Source organism: Opisthocomus hoazin, chromosome 20, assembly GCF_030867145.1.
Source record: "Opisthocomus hoazin isolate bOpiHoa1 chromosome 20, bOpiHoa1.hap1, whole genome shotgun sequence".
NCBI classification, from domain to species: domain Eukaryota; kingdom Metazoa; phylum Chordata; class Aves; order Opisthocomiformes; family Opisthocomidae; genus Opisthocomus; species Opisthocomus hoazin.
In genome coordinates, this window is record NC_134433.1 from 6380119 (window position 1) to 6404558 (window position 24440).

A 24440-nucleotide genomic window follows, 5' to 3' on the forward strand; every position below is an offset into this window, starting at 1 on the left:
TGACCCACCTCGCTGCTTGGCTTCGCGAAAACCGCTTCTGTGACTCCCAGATGGGCAGAGCTGGGCACCCGGGCTTCGGCCGAGAGGAGGTAGGGCTGCCCCGGGCAAAGCAGAGCGCAGTTCTCCTCAGCCAGACCAGCAAGGCCAGGGGCTGATGCCGCAGGGCCCTGGGAGCAGGGCACCAGCCTTCGTGAGGGTAATGGGTCCTGGCGGGACACCGGCCAGGCCGTGCCCATGGGCACAGACCCGTTTCCAGGTGTCTGCTGTGGCTTGGGGGGGGGGGGGGAACAGGCGGGTGTGGGGCCTGGCCTCCTTGCGGGAAGGGAGATGAAGGCTCTGCCAGGCCCGCTTCGGCCCATGGCCTGGCTGAAAAGCCGCTGGGGCCATGTGGGGCTGTGCTTTGCTGCCTGCTCCTCAGGCCCTGCTCAGGAAAATGCCCCTCGAGGCAGGCAGCCCCTCTGGAGAGTCAGGAGAGCTTTACAGCAGCAGGGAAATGTTAGCTCTCCACTGACATGGCAAAGGTGGCTGGAGCAGAAAAGGAAAAACCAGGGCCAAGTTTTCTGCTGGTGTGAAGCTGACAGCTCTGATGATTTTAAATAAATCATTTTAGTTTATGTCCTTAGAAAATTTGGCATTGATTTTTTCCCCATCTCCAAATGAAGCAATGCTTTTGCTTAGTCCTTGGCTAATCCTTTCAAAAGCCGGTAATGGAAAAAACAGATGAATGTCCTCACTAAAGGCTGAGGCTTTGAGGAGCTGACATACACCAACTTGTATCGTACATACTATTTACTATAGAGAAGCATCTTTTATTCTCTTAACATAAGAAATGTGCTTTGTTGCTACAGTGTTTGCACCATGCAATTTAAGCCTAACTCTCCAAAATACGATTGCCTTTATGTAGCTGAATGCTCTGGGTATGGACCACTTCTAGTCCCTCTTATTAAATGCTGTAAAGCAAGGTCACTCCTTAGTCAGCCTGATCACTGCCTGCCACAGCACTGCTGAGATTTCTATCATTCATGCAGGGGAACAGGAGAGCTCCTCACAGATCAGACTCATAAAAATAATTTACAGCTACATTCACCTTGCACGAACCAGCATAGCCATCCTGTCAGCCTACACATATTTCAGTCTCTCCTTAACTACCCTCTTGTGGTGTCTCTGAAGAATGACAGCCTTTTCTAACTAGCTAAAAGAAATCCAGCTCTACTTGGTCGTTCTGCTATTAACTGAGACAAAACTTTCCTTTTGGATGGCAAGTAGCTGGCGGTTGTTTTAGATTTTTTTTTCCTCAAATGAGCTCCCAATGCATCCTGTTTGCCCCAGATACACAGAGGCTCTTCAAAAATAGGGACCACTGAAAATCCCAGGAAGTTTGTACCTGCATTTTCAGTTCTCTTTAAAAGAAAAAAAAAATCAGTTTCCAAGCTTTTAATGCTAATGCAATCTCTGTTGCATCAAAAAAACCCAAACTACCACTGATTTAATGGAAGCTAGTTAAGGGCTTTGAAGATGCAAAGCAGAAGATGCATTTCATCAACATACAGTAATATTGTATATTTGATAGGTAAAGTCTCTATTTAATCAATTGATTAAGTTCTCACTTAATTATTTTCATCTTGAAACAAAGATGATTGTATTGGGGGTGGATAGCTAGGCTCCTAGGGCTAAATACAAGTTTTCCAGTACAGAAACATAGCATAAATCCAACCAAGAAAAATGCTACACTCTGAATGAGTTTCAATACTGAGCAAGAGTGATGATTAAACAAGCCACACTAGGTGGTAAGCGTGTCTGCCCTGAATAACCAGAATGACCACAGGCCTCATCAACTTGGGTCAATACTAGGGGTACTAGAATTACCAATAAATAGGTAAACCTGTTCTTTCATTGAGATAATTTTAGCAAATCTAGGACCCCAGGAAGTTGTTAACATGGGTTAGGATTAAAAGTGCTTTCTAAAGACAAAACACCAACCCAGAAATTCCTCATCTCTTAACACCACCGACTCTGCAATTTACCCGATTCAGGTGTTTTGTTGTTCTCATGGTGACCTAGGCGGTACCCTAGCTCCCCTGTGTGACTCCTGGGACAACTCGGGCAGCAGGTGGCTGGAATTACACTGGGGAGTCTCAGTTTTGTGTTCCCAGCTGCACTTTTCCCATTTATAAAATGAGGATAATGGTATAGTGAAGTCTGTACCGGACCAGCAGAGGATACATCAAATGCAATGATCGCAGTATACAGGAAAGGCCTCAGCAGAAAGCAGCAAAAAGGACCTGTGAGACTGTAGGGTGCCATCACAATTTCATACTCTGCTCCTTGCTTACAGATCTGTGATACTGCATCTGACATTGCGTGTGCGTTTTCATGTCTATAAGTACATGTGTTTCTATATGCAGACAAACAGCGCACAAATATTCTGTGTCACCAGGAATGTCTTTGTGCTAAAATTATTTTAGTTGCAAGATTCCTGTAGAAAAAGAAAGGCGTGTCGTGCCCAACCACACAGCTGGCAGAAAGGGACCATGCTGGAAGCTACCTGCCAAGCCCATGGTAAGCATTTGGAGGCATTGCCAGCTGGGAACTTCCACCTTGCCCGTGGCCATGAGCAGTCTAAACCTCTCCAGATGGAGACAGGGCACAGGGAAGAACAGAGTCTGCCCTCACCTGCAGCTTTGTTTCTTCTCTAGCAAAAATCTGGAGTCTTTTATAGTGGTTACCATGGCTAATTCACCGAGGCCTTCCATTTTCACTCTGGTCTCTAGTACTACCAAAGTTTTTTTTTGTGTTACAGCAGCACTGAGAAATGCTCGCTTGCCCCAGTCAGGGCACCAAGCACAGTGCAATCACGTAGTAAGAGACAGACTGTGTCCCAAAGAGCTCCACACAAAGAATGGCGAGGATTGGTACTTTACAGTGCAAAGCAAGGAAGGGAGATCTGATGAGACTGTAAAATCAACAAGGGAGGAGGTAGTCCCACCACTTATTTGCATGTACTTCTCTGAACCTGCTAAGTAAGAAGCTAGTCTCCATCTGGAGTCAAGGAAGAGTTACCTTCAAAAGGCAATTCAGACCATTTAAGTTGGGATCCTGCTCCAAATCGCCTTCTGAAGCTATGGATGAGTATGCCTCCAAAGATGGCAGCTGGAGTCCAAAGACGCAAGTTGGTTTATCCAGGTAAGTCTTAACCGAGTCTTTGGTCATTGTTTGAACCACAGCTCGCTCTTCTTTCTTGCCAGAAATAAAAGTGGTAAGCCAAGGAGCTCCTCTGTAAATGGAATATAACCAACGGTCTGTTACCTTGTTCCAGTGCCCCAGGTGGCTTTCAGCAGAGGTCACCTGCACATGTGAAGCAGTAGTTAGAGTTCAAATTATCAAGAATCATGCTAAATATTTACTTAACAAGGCACAGCAAATGAAAAAGCTTTCAATAAAATCCTCCCCAACCTCCATTTACCTATCTTCCAGTCCAACAAGGCCTACAAATTTTCCTGAGCTCATGCAGCCAAAGGTAAAAAGGAACAAAAATAGAGCATCTATGGCTCTTGGAAACATTTGTCTGCAGTGTTTATTGCTGCATATAATAGATTTAACTATCATAAACCATGAAAGAGAACATAACTGGCAAAAGGCATGAGAGTATCAGTAATGTATGAATAGCAAAAAAGAGGTTAGAGCTAGGTATTTAGTAAGGAAAGATAAAGACAATACAGAAGGTTAAAAAAGAAGGGATAAAGCATGGTATAAAATGAGCATTGTATCAGGGAACAAATCTTACGACTGCTTTCAAAGAATCACTTCCTACATGCTGCTTTAGTTGGCATCTCAGCTGGTGATAGGAAGCTACCAAGTATAAAACTAGTTGCAGGTGGGAAGGTGGGAGATTTAAAGCACAAAACAAAGGTCTTAGGTGTGGTAAGCATAGTAGCTCAGGGTTCTCTATGATCCAAATCTCTCTCACGCTACGGACTACTACCCTCATGACTCATTTCATTCCTACAGGTGGCAGGTATTTGGCATGGCCTTTAAATGACTGTCATGTCTTACATACTAGTAATTAAAAAATAGAAGATTAAAGACAAATGTCTTGAATAGAAAACCCTGCTAAAAAGATTGTCTATACCTGCAAGCTAACGTCCCTATATTAAACTTTTGAAAAGCAATGAATGCATCCAAAAAAGCTTAAAAGCATTAAAAATCGTTTAATCTCTTACTATACCTTTCAGGCATATTCCTCTGAGCATCACCACTCTTACAAGAAGACCTGACAGCCGGCTCTTCAAAGGCGTACAGCCTCTTAAACTGTATTGATTTCAAAGGGAGCCAAATGCCTCAGTGCCTTCTGGGACTCTGGGAGTGAGCGTGCATTGGCTTGACTGGAAACTAGGGACCATCAGCAGGAGTACGCGCAGCACCTGGGAGGATGAGGATCATAGTCTGTAGGATCAGGTACCACATTCCTTCCTCATGAAGACACTGACAGAGCTGTTAGGACCCCTGCTACAATGCTTTGAGATGAGCCTGGAAGATGATGCTCTCATTAGACCATCTGTCATGGGGCCCCTCACACTGGATCTGTGCAAGCTTGCTCCAATAGTTTTCATCCTTCTAGAGCCATCTATAAGTGGTTTTCTTCAGAAACATAGCAGGCTTTTTAATGCTGTGCTTCCAGAAGACCAAGATACGGATTCCTCGCAGAAAAAAAGAAAAAAAAGCTCTTTTTGCACATTATGCTACTATTGTACATTCTGCAGAGTTTACACAAAATTGGATTTTAAAGAAGACATAGGGCTGGCTATTCTTTTCTCTTAGTTACATGGTTGAAATTCAGGGAAATTTCACTTTCGTAAGATTTCAGTGGGAGAAAGTGTAGAATATAGACAGAATTGCTATAGGGCTGAAGAGAGAAACAAAACCAAACTTGATTATATTGCTGCATACATTTAATTGTTTACCAAAACAACTGGCAATTAGGAGGAAGAAATATTTCCTAAGTCTTGCTCAGGAAAGCAAATTTCAGTGTCACAAGTTACCTCTGCCAAAGTAACTTGGATAAAGGTACTGAAATGTTTGCAACCAGCTTGTAAAAACACCAAAAAAACTTCTGAACTAAAAAAAATCCTCCTGGAAATCAGGTATCCTGAGGAGCTAATTCCCCTCCCCTCCAAAGGACACCACAAAAGCTGTACTATGAAGTATGAAACACTTTGCAAGAAATTGGACATATTTATGTACAAATTGTTGATAACCAACAGCCGTATCTTTAACTGATGAAAACTGGTAGAATGCGATTGGCTTGTGTGGAACTGCACAAATTCACCAAAGGGCTTGCATACAGCCACATACTTAAGTATGGGACTGTCTTGAAAGTCCAACTGGTCAGTTAACTAAAAGCCAATGTAAGCAGGGTGTTACCGTATTTTAAAGAATCTGGACAAGCCAAGGATCTGGTCTCCTTTTTGTTCCTTTTTACTGACTACCATAATAATTTTAAGAAGATGGCTTATAAAAGCTTGCCATTTCCTTTACATTTTTAACAGCTATTTCTTCTGAACAAAACCCCACTCTTGGGAAAAAGAATTTCTTCCCCATAGAAAAGATGGGGTACTCCACACAAAGAAGCACCTAGCAGTTTAGTTCACATTTTTTAATAACATGGCACAATTTAACATTACACAAGTCTTCGCTGATGAGGAAACATGCTGAAGATTGAGAGCCGCTTCACTTTTCTTTTCACATAGGATCTAGAAAGGACTTTATTACATACAGGATAAACAGCAAAAAGGTTCGTATATAACAATCTCTTTACAATACTGAAAGCTACCACTACGGTTCCAGTGTACATATTCTTCAGGTTGGGTTTTTTTTGTATTTTTCCTTTTCTTCTTAAAAAAAAAAAAAAAAACCACTGCACAACATCTGGAGTTCACAAAATCTGAAGCTCACAACTAAACCTTCAGTTGACTACTAAAATAGATCTCTGATCATTAGAAACAACTGTCTGTAGTTAACTTTTTTCTTTTTTTTTTTTTTTTTTTGCCAAAACAGGATAACAACTTCAGATAGCACTTTAATACACTAGAAGACCAATGGAACTAATTTTATTTCATACATATATTTTACAGTCCAGTAGACAAGATATTGAATTCTCTCTGATAAAGTCATATTCTCTCCAAATATTTAGACAAGAAACTTAACGTGTTATAAAAAAGTGTGTTATGAAAAGACAGATTCAGAAGCTTGATGCATATTTTTAAGAAGGACCGTGTTCTTCATGTTATTTCATGTCTTCTGTGATTAGGGAACAACAAGGCTGACCTGTTAACTATTCACAGACTTTATTACCAACTGAAATACAATAAATTGCATTATGAAATCTGCATCGGAGTTCATTAATTAAACTACTGATCCACAGTGAAAACATATCCATCATTTAGAAAAGTATTAGCTTTCTTGTAGGATTTGTTTCAACGTAGCTAAAAATCACTTAACAACACAAAAAGTGTGTGTACAGATAAAAACGACACACTGGCAATAAAACAGACATGAATGGCTATAAGCAGATGTTCTTCCAAAAATAAATTTGACATGTTAAGTGACAAAAGTTCTGGAAAATATCCAACATTTGATTATTACTCTGTTCAACCCAGCTTAATGTGACTGAAAACCAATCTGTCATGACTACAGTATCGGTGATTACAGATCGCTAACCCTGACGCGTTCTAAGCAGTACATGAGCTACAGGAACATCAGCATCTTGATGCAGGGGTTCAGACAGGAAACTACACTTCTAATGGGCTGTTTCTTCATCAAAACAAGCAAGAGAAATAGGTTTCTACTACAGATGAGCTTGTTCAGGGAAAATATGACTTTAATTATGTTGTGTGTTGAAAAGGCTCCTTTGAGTTATAAAGGCTTTTGTGAAAAGCCTTAAAATTCATTGCATAGTTGAAGGGGTTTAGCTGTCTATAACAATACATGTAACACAGCATAAGCAGACTGTGTTGATCAATATTAAGTTTGCAAATAGCACAGTTTAAGAAGTATTAATGTATTATGTTACTTAATTTCATCTATTTACATTTGTACAAAGTAAAGCTTTCATCTTACCCTTTTTGCATATATGAACCATTAACCCATGAAGCAATCTTTTTACATAAATATCTACAATTGTCTTCACTTCTGGTCTGAAAGAGCTTTGTATGGTTGACATTGGAGGTGGTTTGTTTCTCGTCAAATTGTTCAGATTAATGTCTTGTTCTTCAGTTCAAATTTTGACATTTTTAAACTAGAAATAAAATAGAGTAGGAGACACGAGGAACATATGGACTTGGCTAAAAGATCTGGAAAACTTCAACATATAATATACAAAAAAACCATTTCAAAATCTTTGCACTCAGGTCTATACATATTGTACAGTGGGTCACATCCCAGTCTGTATCAGTGACTAGTAAGAAGGTCTTTATATTATGTTCATTTACAACATTCTGTCCCTCTTTCTCTGGTTTTTATGGAGGCTCACTCTGCTTATCGAGCTTCAATGTCCTTGAGGGTGTGAGAAGGAGGCCTCTCTCTCATCTCTGTGGACAGAGGAGTAGTCCTTCTGGGAGACCCAGGCCGAGGTCCCAGAGTAGAAATAAGAGGCGGAGGGGCACTGAGAGCTGCTGTGGGGGGAGTTTTATTGAGGATGCCATTTTGGTGTCCCGTCGGGGGACTGACTCTGGGGTAGTGCATGCTAGGAAGTCCTGGAGTGATTAGGCTTGGGTGAGGCAGGTGCCCATCCAAGGCAGCAGGGTGAACTGAGTGCAGGCGTGCATGTTCATAGTCCTCTCTGAGCATGTGCAACCGCTCCCTGTCATCCAGGTGGTTGGCCCTCTCATGCTCACGTCGAGGGTCAACAGAGAGAGGGTGGTGGTGATGGTGGTGGTGATTGTAGTCGTGAGGTTCTCGATCCCTGAATGACCTGTCTGCTTCATATAATCTTGGTGTAGAAAGACGATGAAGGGGGTCATTTCTGAGCAAAAAGTCTCTGCCCAGGGGGTCTCTCCGATGAATATCTAGCTCTCTGTACGGATCTCTTAAAGGATCTCTCATTGGATCCCAGTGGAAAGAAGGATAGGGGAAACGTTCTCCACCAGGAATTGGGCTAATTCCCATAAAAGGGGTCATCATGCGAGTCCTATCCAGGCCACTGATGCTGTTCATGTGATGTATACCAGTTACACCTACAGTCATGGGCATAGACACTAAAGGACTTGGATGGACGTTAGATGTAGACATAGGTGGCGGCTGATCAGATGACCTATGAGTCTGAGGTCCCTCAGGTTGAACATCATGGTCTTCCTTTCGCTCCTCCTTCACTTTGACTTCATTGGTTTTCTTCGGATTATCGTATGCCGACTCGTTCTTCCTCTCGGCCTCACGGTTTGAAGTGCTATTAGGCCTGGTGCTCTCCACAACCGGGGGCCTAGCATAGGGTGAAGGAACCCTGGGCATTTGCTTAGACTCTTCCACCACGCGGCTTTCATGGCTCAGGCCTTCTTTCTCCGAAATATAGTTGTCCTTCACCTTGTGTTCTTCAACATTAATTTCCTTCCGAGATTCGGAGTGATCCCTCTCTCGTTCTTTGGGTTTCTCTTTTTCTCGAACCTCGGGATTCAGATGGCTCCTGATCTGCTCATTTGAGCTGCGATTATGTCCGAGGGAGTTTACTGGATGGATAGGTGCTGGCGAAGGATGGCTGGAGTGTCTTTTCTCAATGCTCTCCCTAGAAGAAAGAGAAGTGTAAAAATGAAGGCATGAGAAACTACAAATAAAACTAAGCATCTACGGTGTCTGACTTTAAACTCGTTGCTTTGCAGAAAGCCAGTAACATGCACCATTAAACACACTGTTCCTTTTGCACAACCAAAACAGCAGAAGAACATCCCATCTCTAAACTAGGCCTATTCTATTATCTCAACCCAGAAGAAGGTCCTCAAAACTGCTTTGTGAATGATTTGACTGAGATTTCAAACACTGAAGTCCATAGAAGGCTCACAAGGGAATCCAACTCTAGTACACTTACTTCTGAGACAACAGCCTTAATTGTTTGCAAAGAAGAGAGAGAAAAATAAAAAACATACTAATTTAATCCAAAAAAAGTGAGGCAATTAAATCCAAGTTATACAGGTAACAGTATTTTACCTGCTGATTCCATTGAGAATACATTTGGGAAAATAGACGACATTTTGTTCAACTGACTTCTTAAAACATTTCTCTGTACGTTACTAATTTCTTATCTCTAGCCTCTTCAATCTTCTAGCTTTTCAATTTACTTCTCACAATTCAATTTACTTCTTACAGCTGAAAACAAAAACCTCTCAAGATACCAGCACTGATGGTGACAATCCACCCCTCTGAACAGGAAGGTACTTCTGTAAGTGTGCAATGTCCCACAGTTCAAGTGTCTCCATAGAGGTGGCCATCATCCACAGATGATGGGTTGGGGCCAAGCTCTTTTCAGTAGTGCCCAGCGACAGGACAAAGGGCAACGGGCACAAACTGAAGCACAGGAAGCTCCAGCTGAACCCGAGGAAGAACTTCTTCCCTCTGAGGGTGACGGAGCCCTGGCCCAGGCTGCCCAGGGAGGCTGTGGAGTCTCCTTCTCTGGAGATATTCCAGACCCGCCTGGACAAGGTCCTCTACAGCCTACTGTAGGTGACCCTGCTTCGGCAGGAGGGTTGGACTAGATGACCCACAGGAGGTCCTTTCCAACCCCTACCATTCTGTGATTCTGTGACTTCCTCAGGAGAGATCAGCCCACCCTACATGCCTATCATTCAGGCTAGCTCTGGAAATACCATCTCTCTGGAGTCAGTTGCTCTTCAGATTACCAACCATTTCCCATTTCTAGGGTAGAGCAAGCAGAGCAGGGACAGGGCCAATGCATCTCCCTGCCAATGCTAGAAGTCTCAAAATACTCTGAATTCATTCCATCTTTCAAACCTATTTATGTTGCACAAAAGATTAGAGAATTATTGTCTGGTAGTAGACAAAAACCTAAATATCTGAATGGATTCTGCACCAATTATTCTGTGGAAGCAGTGTTGACCAGGAGTTGTTATGGGCAACACTAAGTGAAAAAGCTTTCCTACTTAAAATAAATCCAATTCATAAGGTAAATCTAATTCCTCAGTTCAACGATTTTAACCTCTCACTAATTTCAGTTGCTCTCTGAGCTGGAGTCTCTCCATAAAGACAGCTCCATATATTCAGTGCTGGACATATGCTGTTTGTTGAGCATGGAAATCCTGTTCCATGCAGGGTGGTGGACAACGTGATGTCAAAAGCAAAAGTGAGGGATAAGCAGCAAGGCCCTCTGAAGTCTATGCCAGCCCCCGTTTACAGAATTTCTCTTTGGGTGCTGCAATGTCTGCTCAGCAAACTGTAACCTGAACGTGCTCAGATGATGCCAGCAGGTTGAAACTCACTCTGGACAAGACGAGCAATACCAGCTGGCTGAAGGACAACTCAGAGGGCAACTTCAAAGTGGACACTTCCTCCTTCACCTCTACAATTTCTGCCACCTACTGTCCTGCTGAGCTGAACTGCGTAAGATTTCTCCCTGTAGGTACTTTTGGAAACTGAAACTGCAGCAACTGCAGAAAAAATATCTTTGAATAGGAAACTCTCGTTATCATCATCTCACCAGATGCATCTTTTGCTGCATCTGGACGGAATTGTTGAAAATGTCATTTTATGGGCCGTGTCTGAGAGACCTCCGAGCGTCCAGAATGTGACTGTTAGAAAACATCTGTAAGATGGAGTGTTTGATACCAGAACTGCTTAGTCTGCACTGACTACCAATTAACTCCTTGGTATCAGGTTCTGCTTTGATTGACTGGGCCCTGAACAGTCTGGAAATTGTGTCCTGGCTCTCATTTCCCTCCTCTTCCTTTCCACCAAACGTTGAGGCATTTGATTTAACAGCTTCCAGATTTGGACACAGTGAGACCAAGTCAAGGCACACCAGTGAAGGCTTCTCAATGTGAAGACTAGATTCTTTTACTTTGCTGGGAAAGCACTGGCTTGTGGACTCTGCAATACTTTGTCTTTTATTCATTTTGCTCATGGGACTAGTTCAGAGGGCATCCTTAATTGTTCTGTTTCACTAGGAGAGCTCACTCTGTCCTACTGCTGATACTTAATCATTTTTCTATGTAACTGACGTATTTTAAATTATGCATAGCATTTAGAGAAAATAACAGGCATTTTCTGTAACTAAAGAAAAATATATGTGGAACCAAAATAACATATTCCTTTGCCAATTTCATCCTATTCAGTTACAACGATGGTATTATCTCAAGAGGCTATTGATTATATAGCTCACTTAAGCGAACTACATGTAGTTCAGTGGTCAGACAGGGAATCATTTTTTTAGCCTCAGATTTGCCAAGGGCTTCTTAGGTTACTAATATGGGAACAGCTCTAAGCTGCTGTCTCCACAAAGAAGAAACGTAAGATCATGCTCTCAAATGAACTTCATAATAAGTAAGGTATGTTTCGGGGCTGTATGCTACACTGAAAGACACTGAGTATCTTATGCCGAGTACTTTGCCTCATTTATGTTGATAAAAAGATCAGTAGATTCTTGGGGTGGTTTTTTAATGCTCTAGGATAACATACACTTAAATGTCATTATTAGAATGGAATTGCTCAGTGACATCTTTTAAACAAAATACCACTGAGAAGGAACAAATCTTATTTTCACAATAGCCATTTTTACTCGTATTTTCCTAATGCTGGGCTGGAAAAAGAGAGTCCTTAAAACAAAAAAACCCCCGCAACTGCAAACAATGTGCCAGGAGAAAGTGGGGACTGCATCAGGGCATTGAAGTGTAACTCTCCAGCCAGCTCTGCACCTAGGAAAGGTTCACAGATTGCAGTTTCATATCATCTAAGCTACCTTGAGGGATTTACCTGATCTCAACCTAGCTGGGAGGGGCTGCGGTACACTGGTCATACAGCTTCTCCAAGAGGAGCGACCAGTCATTCACTCCACTGAAGGACCCATCTTAGGTGGGGAAGAGCCAAGCTAAGAGGTATCTCTGAGGTACCTTTCCACTGATAACACAACAAATCTACAGGCATGCTTTTGGCTAGATGGCCCATTTGGGGGCTGATACAAGTTAGACCCTTGATGACAGGATGATTCTGAGATGAAATCATACCTCTGGGTGCGATTCCCAGTTTTTCCTGTTGGGACAAACTAGCTTAAAATAGGTAACAGAGACTGAGACCTCAACTGGAAAGCAGGCCTACATTCTCACCCCGCTGGGTGCCACTGAAGATAAAAGAGTAGGGATGAGAGGCTCACAAACTACTCCAGACATTATCTACACAGGGAGCACGTCTCCAGGAAGGGATTCTCAGCATCTTCTCGTACAGGCAACAGCGTGAGCATGCTGCAAAGTAGAACTCTTCAAAACCACACAGATGGATGCACAGCAACACTAGATCGGCAAAAACGTTACTGTACTACACTTGTAGCCATAATTGTGCAGAAGTATGAAGTATGAATGACGCTTACTTTTAAGCTCTCAAATTATTGAAAATAAGTATGTTCTGAACTATGACATGGAGTTCAGGCAATGTCAAAGCAGCTTGCAAGGAATGTATTTCAGAAGGGGATTTTCTTCAGCAGGAACACTTCATAAGAAAACAACAAAACAGCAACTGAAACAATCACATCATTCTAAAGACTACCCACATCATTAGTAACTAAAATGCTTTGCCATTCAAGCCAGTAAAGTTACTCACATGCTTAAGCATTTTGCAGGACAGAATCCCAATTTGTAACAGCAATTTATTTTGAAGCATTAACACCAGACATGAAAATAATGAAGCTATGCTACCAAACAGAAAATATTCCAAATGGAAAATGTAGGTGAAAAGATCTGTAGTTTGACTTGCTCTTCACATTTTACAACGTCATAGAAAAGCTCTTAAATGTATTTTTAGAATATCTAATGTGTTAGCATAACTTCTTTTAGAAAAGGCTACTAATGCGTATATTTGGGTTAGTGACAGAGAAGTCAGAAAAGCACATCTCCTAAATATTTTTTTATGCTAAAAAATTAGAAACAAATAGCCATTATGTAGTAATGTGCAAACTTAATAAGAAAGCCATTAAGCCACAACTGAAAAAGCTGAAATCAGCCTCTCTACATATTTCAAGGAAGACATGACACTTGCTGAATGGCAAATTCTTATAATTTGGTACTTAAATGTTAAGAGGAATTGTTACTGAGTTAACTGTATAATGGGAACAGTCCTGACAAAAAAAAATGACCAGGTTTTACTTTCCATTAACCCTTCCCAGCCTGGACATGTTAGCGTGCAAGTCCATGTAAAACACCAAATGAAAACTGTGCCGGAGGGTGTGTACCAGCAGTGCACATGCGTGTGGCTTTTTTGCGGGGAATTAAGGTTCACTTCATGAGCTGCATGCACTGAAACTTACAGTGGTATTGGAACATGGCATACCCGGTGCATTTTACAGTGTTGTAATGTTACAACCAGTGGTCCCTCTGGCCAGTCCATTTTTGAGGAGGGAGGTAGTGTTACTTGTTTTGCAGACAAGGTCCGATTTACAAAATTATTTAAGTATTTGAAGGTGCAGATATGCGTCTGATGGACTTTATAATCCTTTTTTTCATCCCATCAGGCACCTACCTACATGTTAAGTCTTCAGAAGACCTACGACAATGTCACCCACAAGGTAACAGAGTGTGTGGGTCTGATTCCATTCTCACTTGACACTGCCTGAACTCTGCTCCAGCAAAGCTCCTTCTGATGAACTGCGGTGCAAGCGAGAAGAGAAACAGATGCGGTAGGGAACACCCGAGTTAGAAACCTGCCTCTTCCGTAGTGCCTCGCGTCGCAGGCAGCAACGGCGTCAGCTCTCCCAGTGTCCCTCTACTGAAGTTTAACAATGTGCCAGGCTGGGAAGGGTTAAAAGCGGAACAGAGCCCCAAGCTTTGAACTAGACAATTCTTGGAAGTGTTCTTTCGTACCTTTCTTTGTCATCTTTACTAACAGATGAGTCTCGTTTATCTACATCTCTATCTCTGTCATGAGCTGCAGCAGATGAACTGCGCTCCAGCTCTCCTGGCTTCAGCCAGGGCGGAGGGGTCGGGAACGAAGGAGGAGTTCGGTGCAGTCGGTTCCAGGGCTCGTGAGGGTTGCTAAAGCTCTGCATACTGGGGCCATCCTTGTGGCCGAACATTGAGTTGGGTGCTGAAATGGTGAAGTGGAAAACAAAAAGGTTTAAGAAAAAGGTATGCTCTAGTGAAGGTACTTACCAAAAAAACTTTTACAGCACTCAGAGTTAAAATGAATACATATTATTGGGAGCTGGAAAAGGAAAGGAAATTAACAGAGATTCATTAGAGGGTCTCATTCCTAAAAACGGGCAGGCATCTGACAGCTGTTTTAATTGGAAACGGAAATGCTGTGGATAAAATTGACAAGGGATGAAGTAGTAAGATAAAAATGACAATGAACCTTATTCCAAATATTTTGGAGACATCAGGAAATGACCATTATATGGACTATAAATAATGGAACTTGTTGCATTTGATCCTCAACCAAAGTAAAATAATATGTGACCAAAATCATGCCAGATTTGAAGCATGGAGAAAGAGTGATTTTTACAAGGATGATCTTTTCTGACTGGTCAAATCTAGAGAAATGTTGATGATCCTGGACAAATAAATGCAGGTTAGTGACCTTTTCCAGGCACATATCCTGGATTACTGGTGAGAAAGGGGGGGGGGGGGGAAATGTTCCCATCCACAGCTAGGGATGCTGCACACATTAACTAATTTTGAACATGCAGCAAAACCACGAGAAATTTCACAACTCCTTAGATTCACAGGTTCTATAGTCTTTTCTTTTTTTAACTGAACAACATAATGGTGACATTTAGTACTATGTTGAACCCAAACTATGAAGTAACTAACAGAAAATAATTTACTGATGACTAAAAAAATGCTGTTATTTAGAAGAAAAAGGTCGCTTTTCAAATTCCCATCTCTTAGCGGTATGTGGTCTAAGCAACTGGTAAATAAGACAGCAAATAGTCACCATCACTCAATATCCTGAATTACAAAGCAAACAAGAATTCATAAACAAAGAGGTTACTCACTGACTGTCGGGTTCCCGAGTCCCCCGAAGGCATTACTACCCACTGCAGTGAGCCCGCTGAAGGAAGCCGGTCGATTGAAAGGCTCTGCAAACCAACAGAAACAGCTGAAGCTCACTGCCGTGCTGGCAGTTATGACAAAGCATGAGCGTGTTATCCAACTGCATTACACCCGCACGAAAGCTCAGTCTGTGCCCGTCCGTCGCTGAACATCATCCTCCCACAACACAGCAGGGATTGTGAGGGGGTGGGACAGAAAACAACATTTTTTTTTCCCCAGTGACAGTATGCAGGGGTCATCTTACTAGAAAAACTTCCCCTTCAAAGAAAAACAAGATGTCAAAACATACATGGTAATGAGGCCTGTACTTCTGCTTAAGTAGCTACTTCATTTAAAACCTGCAAACTTCTCGATTTTTATTTCCTCTTATTCCCTTCCAATTCAATTTCATGGTCTTTCTCAGGAAATGTCTCTGGCTAGCAAGACTATTATTAGCTCTGGCAACTGTGCTCTAAAACACCTCCAGGCCACGTCTCCTAAACCATAGCCAGGATATAAATAAAATGTCCTATTATACTGATGTGTCACGCTGACCTGAACATTTTTTAACGCTCTTGATATTTATTGCTAATGCTACACGGAAAACTAGTACAGACTGAAAAATATTGGAGTAATTTTTTTTAAGTAGTTCATGCATACAGAGTGTAATTAAGTTATATCAAGCAAATTGTCCTCTCTCTTTACTTTGGAGAAGTCTAATGATTTTGATGAAACTACTTCTGATAAATACCAGCACAGAGAAAAGGAAGAGCAAACCTAGCATCATCTGTAGGCAGCTAAGTGGACAATGATAGGAGTCTGCTGTCTCAATTTGGTGACCCCTCAAATCCTTCTCGATACAAAACAAAATACCAACTGAGAGTCTTGATCTCTGATGCTCCCGTAGGCAGCAGACTACCTTCGTACAACATCAGTAAGTTAGAAGGGAAATAACAGCATTTGGTAACTTGGCTGCTTCCATTTTTAAACGCGTATTCACTAATTTTTACTAACAGACACATCTGAGGCCAGATCACAAGATTTTAAGGATATATTTCCCACTCACTTCAATGGAAAAACAGACATCTAAGCAGGAGTTCAGAAAAGAAGTACCTCTATGAACCAACGCCTTAACCTTAGGGCGTTTATAAACACGACTGCAGTGAAACCTGACCAGCCCTGTCACTCCGCTCTTGTACCGTCCAGATTGTTTTCAGAAGTATTTCAAGACATGCTGTCAGTGTATTTGGAACTGCTACTTGGGCAATGGCTAAAATGCGCCATTTGCAAAGGTTAAGTAGGCAGGGTACTCAGAGAGTCTCCACGTGGGCAACCTTTAATGGTCTCAATGGTCAGCACGTGTTACTGCTGAGTTGTATTCACCAGTAGTTAGGCGCAGAGAGAACGTACCTAAGTGGGCGGCGGGGTTGAGGAAGTTGCTGTGGTGAGGTGGTGGGCCGAAAGGGGTGCCGGCTGGATGACCCCCACCTGCCAAAACAAAGCAAAAGGGGTGAATTCCCAGCAAAAGCTCAGAAAGGGACTCACTGTGCTCTGGGCTTTACTATCATTTCTTCAAGGGCAGCTCCTGTGAGCTGAGATGGCTGTACACTGGGCAGCGGCTCTCAGGTCAGGAGTCTATGCAAAATAGCAGCCACTTTTCTGCAGAGAAATTCCCAGTTCGAGTATAAGGGGCAAGGGGAGGAATGTTTCAGTACTGAAAAAAAAGAGCATGTAAAATACAGCACATTTCCAACCTGTCATCTCCGTGATGCATCAGACATCACTGTGTGACGAAATGTTCTTCCATTTACTACCCATATGGCATTTTGGCACGTTGGGCTTCTTAAAAAGCACATAGCATAATTTAAAAATATTTACCAAACAGACTAATAGCCCCTGGTATGTCTTGTAGAGAGTTCATAAGCCAAAGCATACGGGAAATTTCCTTTTAACATGGCAAGGATTAGCATTTTAATGAGCATGCCACAAGAAGGAGATTTCACTTTTCAGCACTCACTGGCTGTGGAGAAGAGAGTCGAGGGCCGGGCCAGGTCATGGGGGTGGTGGATGGCTCCAAAAAGGCTGGGGCCTGGTGGCCTGCTCAGAAATTCAGGTTTCAGGCCAAAGTCCAGCTTGTGCGGATCAGACTGCATCTGTTTCTGAAATGTAAAAACAGGATTTGGAAGAGACTGTCCTAAAAGGCAGCAGTAAAAGACACTTTGAGAATTACGTGGGCATAGCAATTTATTCACACTAACTGACGTTTTAACAAGAATATTAGTTTAACACGAATATTATATGGGACCCCCAGCATAGGTGCACAGCTATTCCCCAGGAAGGGGGATTGAAACGCAGAGAGAGAAAATCTCCGGCTCCCACTGCGTATTTCCTGCAAGGTTCAACGCTGTTTTCATGTACGCTCACATCCATCCCTGTGGAGCAAAACATTTCAGCACAGACCTGACTTCAAGAACAAAGTTAAAAATCTTTGGAGAGGCCTCAGACGCTTGCTGTAAGAATAGGTCTGTCTTAAAATCATAAAAACATAGCCAAAGAGAAATGCCAGTCTGGACCCGACCCCAGGTGGGCAGGCGTGTTAAAAGCTGGCTGCGGACCCCCCTCCCACTGCAGGGAGCACGTACCAGACAGTTACGACGGGGACGAGTCAACGGACACCAGGATCACTGACTGTGAACGGGAAGCTGCAATCTAGAAACACTTGATGCAGCGGATCTTTCAGTGCCTCTCGGACTGCGACCGAGCAAGCTAGGGACTAAAATGCATGAATTTACAGATGAAGCATATTTGAATCTAAAGAACTGAAGTCCCATTCTGACTGCTTGCACTCCAAGTTCACAGCACCGTATGTCACTGTCTTTACTTACATAGCATTAGAATGAGCAGGCGTTCTTTTTAAGGTAAATTTGCTGAGGTAGCCGTATTGTAAACGATAAGTGGATGAAGGACGGGCTCTTCTTTGTGCCATATACTTGTTTTAGCGGTCCCTACCTCAATAGCTTTATAGAATGAGGAGGAAAACCAAATTCCCCATTACCTGTGCTGCCAGAACTCCCTAAACACAGATTGCTGATTAATTGTGCAGGTCAGCTGAAAGGATTTACAAATGTGTAACACTGAAACAGTAGATCTTAACAGTAATTCCTGAGCATGACACGCTTTATAAATCAGTATTTAATACTGTGCCAGCTCAGAGTACAGACTATTACAATGATATAAATATCCATATTAAAAAGTTATGACCAAGTTAATGTGCATGCCTAGTAGCTGTTTTTCAAGTGCTAGTAACGTATCTCTGTAGCTATGAGAACAAACAATAAAAAACCCCTCCCCCCAAAACAGGCAAAAAAAGGCCTTTATCAGTGTTTTGAGACAATGGCCTGCGAGAATACTGAAATGGAAAAGATGGCCAAGTTAAGGTCATGTCTTTCAAGAAAGTAACACTGCAGTGCTTTAACAAGTTCAGCAAATACAAATGCCTCAGTTGAAGCCTGCATGCCAGATTCTTAACGCTGTCAACTCTTTTTGTTCTTCTTTTTAACAAGCAAGTTACAAACTTCTGACAGGCACTACTCAGAACAGCAAAACCTGGCTGAAACTTTAATTGCAGCAATATGAATGGTGCTGTTCTAATAATGAAAAAATCCCCTGTCTGAAGAGGAACAGGAATATCACGGATGCGTTAAAGTATTTCTTAATGTGCTGGTTTACCTTAAAATAGTACCAAACAAAATTGATCACATCTATTGTATCCCCAGCTGTGGTTCCGGAGAGCACCCCTCTTGCTGATAAACCTTACGAATGGGTCTGAAGTCCAGCAAATGTACAATGCCTTAATTCAGGGCCCACTAAAATCAACGTAAATGTCTGCTCTAATTTCATGGCATGTTAGATCGGGCCATGAGGCCTTTGCTAAAAGAGAGAGGGCCAATTACGGAGCACAAATTGTCTCCTGAATCCAAGGCAGTAACACACCGGTCGGTCTATGGAGGAGTGTAAAATCGGTCTGTGCCCAGAGCTGGCATGCAGCACCGGCTTCGTCTGAGGAATCCCCCGGGTGCGCGCCCAGGTCACACAGGTCTGAGCTCTGTCCTGGTGCAGAGCTTTAGGCAGGCAAACAGCATCCGCAGCTGCATGCAATTTTTCCTGGGGTCAGGAAGGTTGTGTTTTAAAGTCTCCTATCTCGCCTGCTTCTGCAGCGTCTGCTGTTGCCCTCTGCAAGCAATTACTAGCGGGCCAGGCAGTTATCAATTCCTCCATACTTTGCAAGCAGTCTGGTGGCACTGCACGCACGCTTGAAATCTCTACGTAAATATATTTTATCCCCTGCTCTGTATGGCCAGGCAGCATCTTCAGCTTGTGCAGAAGAAAAGGCACCTTCACAGCCTTGGGCTGGAAGGAGAAATCGTTCTGTATGAGCCTTCAGCCAGAGAATTCACGCTTTTTGGTCACATGCAGAGGGGAGGACGTCGTTCCCATGTGGGAGTCTGACAGCCCACACCGACATAAACCAACTTGCCTTAATGACTGTAGACTGTACCTAATTTTTTGACTGAACAGAGATAGTGCAATATATTTCCCAATTATTCTTGAAATTATCATCATGCACAGCCTCAAAAAGTAACATCCCTTCCTGCACTTCTGGGCTTTACTCCTGTTTCTTAACATGCAAGATAGACAAGTATTAGGTAAAAGAAATGGCTGCATGAAAATGGCATTTACTATGAGTTATAAATACACCAGTATGACCTCTCTTTGAATATCAAATCAAGGAAGATTCAAAGGACATAGATGGCATGGGAATAATAATTTCATTTCAAGAAAATACCTTTTCAATAAAATAAAAAAAAGGACATATAACTCTCTAGGTCTATAATCTTGTCTTTTTTGATAATGGGAAGATGAATGAAGATCACTAGCAGGGGAAACATAAGGAAGCAGAGAAGAGAGATATGTCTACTGCAGCAAATTAACCTGCCAACCTTGTTTAAAAGGGTTATTTTTAAACTCTATTAGCTGCAGGTTTTAGTAGCTGTTCGACATCTTCATATTCTTATAGCACTACCTGATACAGTTCAATTGCATACACAGACTGCAAAGTGCTACAGACTCCTTGTTAACGTTGCTTTCGAACCCAAGCTATTGACTCCTGCAGTACGAGTATGAACAGTAAAGAACACTGACCTTTCCTGACTCACTGAAACGCTTCAGGAGCCACACAGAATTTTCCAGTGACGAATACAATGAAAATACTATACAGGGAAAGCAACCTTCACAGAGCCCATGCGCAGTGAAAATACAGCTGAAGTAAGAATGGAAATACCTTAACTGTTAAATAAATAAATTATGTGGTTTTCTTTGACGTGTTTCAGTAGACCCTAAACTGGCCATGGCCCTTACCCTTGAAGTCTCAAAGCACGTCTAACAGAGAACTGATTTCCAGCCCTGTACCTTCGGTGCAATGAGACAGTGTCTGGGTAACATGACTTCATCTGAGAGGCTGTCTCTGCCTGACCAGCCCAGACACGTACAGGTGCCAGCCTCCAGCCAGGAGACGGGCTGTGAAAAAAGACTGATGGGAGCCTGTGCAGCCACACTGGATAAAGCATCGTAGGGATGGGAGAAATCCTCCTGTGCCCTCTTCTGTCCGTGAACATTAATAAGTGGAATGGGATACACACGCCTAGCCTCTCCAGACTTAAAACAATTCAATCTTGATATGTTTGTGTCCTCAGCCATAAATAAAAGCAGTGTTGTCGCTCACGGGCACATCCATTTATCTCTTCCTAGCCACAAACTGGTTGCTATCGCCCAATATCTGGTGTCCTTGCTCCGCGGCATCACAGACATTCCTTTGAGACTCCACCTTCAGGTTTTTAATTCTGACATGCCCTCACTGAAACAGACGGTTATGCTACAATGCTACGCATGGTTACTTCAACTAGGCACTAGTGCTGGCACAGAACTGCTAACCGAGGGAAACTTCCTCTCCCAGGTTTGCACTCTGCAATTCATCTGAAACGCAGGCGTGCCCAAAAGACTGACCTTGACTTTCTGTTGGTGATGGTATATCTGCCAAGCGATGTGAACATGCATAGCGCACCACTTCCCAGGTTTCTGCAAAAAAAAAAAAAAAGAAAAAAAAGGATACAACATGAATTAGTAACTTTAAAAGGCCTGTGATGCTTTATTCTAGTTATAGCAGCTCTTGCTGACTCTTAGCCCAGCCTGTTTTGGTCTAGGGGATTCCCCATGCCAAGACAACTGCAAGCAAAGGGTCTCCCTTCCGTGCCTTCCCCCTCTGTCCTCTTGGGAAACCAGAAAAGCAAAGGGTTTGTCCCTTGCTAAGAAGTTTATCTGGATACCCAGGAATGCTCCTGGGTCACTCTGCTCTCCAAATAAACTCAGGCTCGGGTTTTAAGCACTCCTGCAGTCCTCTGATGCCACTGGCTGAGAATGCAGCTTGTGTTGCTGAAATCGGTGAAGCTGTCTCCCAGTTCGCAGCTGCTCTGCGTGGCTGGATTGCTTCACAACTGTACACCGAGTTCATTTCTGAAAGTGCAGCTACTCTAAGACTAGTCTTTCCACCAAAAGATGAAAGCACTTTAAAAGATCACTCTGGTTTTCAGAATGAATCTGACTCCCTCATATAACTGCTGGTCTGTACCTCCCAAACTCTGGCTCATAAATGTACCGAAAAAATTGGAGGTCAGTCAATTCACTCAGTTTGGGAAGGCTCTTTGTCTGCTTCCTGTCACCACGCTTTTAAGTCACGGGGAGGAGAGAGGGAGCAAAGAACCAGAGTGCTATTTGGGTTTTCTTGTTGATTTTGTACTCCCTTTCCAGTACATCTGGAAATCTTGTCTGAAAAAAAGCTCATTCAGGATATCCTTTCTCCAATTCTGTTATTTAGGGGTCTATAGTTAACTACATAGCTAACTATTCCTGCAGGTTTAAAAATGATCACAGGAATTCAAGAAGTTCCTCAAGCTACTGGTAACTTCAAAGTTCCACAAACTATGGCACACGGTCTGCCTTCTATTTCTAGGTGTATACCAACCCACAATCAAAACCACAAAAGAATCAAACCCACCTCGTACGCCTACTCCCCTAAACTCAAGCCTTTTGCTTATTCACAGCAACCGGCTGTGCTAGTGTTTCAGTAAGTTCACTTGGTTGGTTCGACCAAAATCTACACCTTCTTGAACATGCTGAAGACATAAGAAAACAACCCTTTTGGATCACTGAAAGACTGGATCTTTTGATCCTCATTTCTAAAATATTTTGTGTTTGAAGTGGATTGTCCGTCTACACTTAACAGTAAGATATCTGGGTATGAAGTACCATACTGCGTAACCCTGAGAACACATAGTAAATAATGAAAAGCAAAACCCTTCAGTCTGCAGTGACATGACAGGGGATCAGTGCCAGGGCAGGTCGGCAGGGTTTGGCTCGGGAAGCCTTGTAAGCCCGCGCGGTGGAAGGGTTGTCCATGATTAACCTCTAGGATTCATGCTAGGGGTTTGCATGAGAAGAACAGAAAACTTCAGGCTTTGAAATTGTGCATTTTCTCGAGTGACCGCAAGATGCACGCAAAGAAGGACTGACCGTGCTGCTCAGCAGACACGGTATAGAATACCCAAGATAAAACACGGCATTGCTTTATAATTAGTCTGCTGCTTTAACCCGGTGGGGACTGAGACAAGCTTGACAAACTGTATCACAAGAAGATTTCTTACCCTTAACATTGGCCTGAACGGATCTGTCAACTGTGAAGAAGAAATGACAGCTTGGTTACATGCCTGTCACTCAAACAATTGCTCTAATTAACAAATTTGTATTGCTTCATTAAGACATGAAATTAAAATGTTGTAATTTTACTTTCAAATGAAGTCCTTTTGGATAATAATTAGTCCTTAGCCTCCGTATTCGAGCCGGTCTCCCTCCCCCCATGGCTGCTCTACCTAAGTGTTGACAAGCAACTAAGAGGGCTCTGTCCTCTGGCATCACCATTAATTTGTTGATTGAATGCTACCAAGATGGCTGGTTAGCTACTCTGAAGAAAAGCACAGGTCTATCCTTAGGGCAAACTTCTGTTCTCGTCTTCCAAGGCTTCTCGGCTCGCGAGCAGACTGGATGGTGGAGAGGGCCACTTGTTCGCAGCGCTGATCCTTTGAACTGGGTTGGAACGGTGTTTCAGATGTGCCTCTGCAAACCAGTGACTCTGTCTGTTCAATGGCTATGCCATGAGGTCCTTGACTTGTACATTCAAACAGCCTTCACCGACTGCCTGCCTGCCTGGTGTGTCCTCTTGTCTCAAATGGGCTTTGTCTTGAATATTTTTCACATTGGAACAGATGCTGGTAAATAGTGGCTGTATCAAAACCCAATTTTCTCATTATTTGTGTGGCCTGGGTCTTTGGGGTAAATTCTCTTTTTTCACTCACACTTCATCAATTAACGCTGGAAAATAAATCCAATTTATTGGGTACTTCTCATTTGTTTTGAATTTTCTTTTTTGAAATGCAATATTAAAAGAGATTTATAGGTGTAAGAGGTACCTTGCAGACTCAGTGATGGCACAATACATCATCCTGAAATAATCGAAACTCTGCTACAGGCTGAAAGGGAGCATAAAACTAAATGACTTAATGATGGGAGGTTCTGGTTATCTCTTCAATTAGATGGAATAAACAGAAACGAAAAAATGTGGTTCCTTTTGGTATAAAGCTCAACTACAGCACCAATCCAGAGCAAACCAAAGCCCTGAAACTTGGCACAACCCAAAGAAAACAGCTCTGCTACACTTCAAAGTTGAGTCACACCACAACATGCATCGTCAAGGAGAGCTCCCCATTGCTTTTGTCACAGAGTTCTGCTAAAAACACGCCTGCGTGATGTTCCTCCTTGCAAACCATGTATATTAATTCAAACATGCAAACAACCCATGGGCATTCAGGAAGAACAGAAAAAGGCTACGAGAGCTGAGACAATAAATGCTGTTCACATACACCAGAACTCGAAAATCCAGAGGCACCAAGCGATCAATAAAGCACATCCGTATTTCACTGGTGCAATCAATGATACAGTAACCAAGGGAATAACTGTCATTACCCGCATTAAAAACAATTACAGAGTATAAACATAAATCTTCAAGAGGTTTGTACACTTCTACATCAAATTGGACTT

The 24440-nt window shown here is 42.6% G+C and overlaps 1 protein-coding gene across 2 annotated transcripts in view; it reads right to left on the reverse strand.

Moving 5' to 3' along the window:
* Nucleotides 1-5667: 5667 nt before the first annotated feature.
* Nucleotides 5668-24440, reverse strand: part of AUTS2 (activator of transcription and developmental regulator AUTS2) — an 800502-nt gene continuing 781729 nt past the window's right edge. For both annotated transcript variants that reach the window (XM_075440366.1, XM_075440365.1), the window contains exons 13-19: nt 22991-23020; nt 21297-21368; nt 17251-17392; nt 16644-16721; nt 15197-15280; nt 14064-14286; nt 5668-8773 (exon numbers count right to left, since the gene is read on the reverse strand). In XM_075440366.1, coding sequence (XP_075296481.1) covers nt 7534-8773; nt 14064-14286; nt 15197-15280; nt 16644-16721; nt 17251-17392; nt 21297-21368; nt 22991-23020 — 1869 coding nt within the window. In that variant the 3' untranslated portion in view covers nt 5668-7533. The remainder of the gene's footprint in view (nt 8774-14063; nt 14287-15196; nt 15281-16643; nt 16722-17250; nt 17393-21296; nt 21369-22990; nt 23021-24440) is intronic.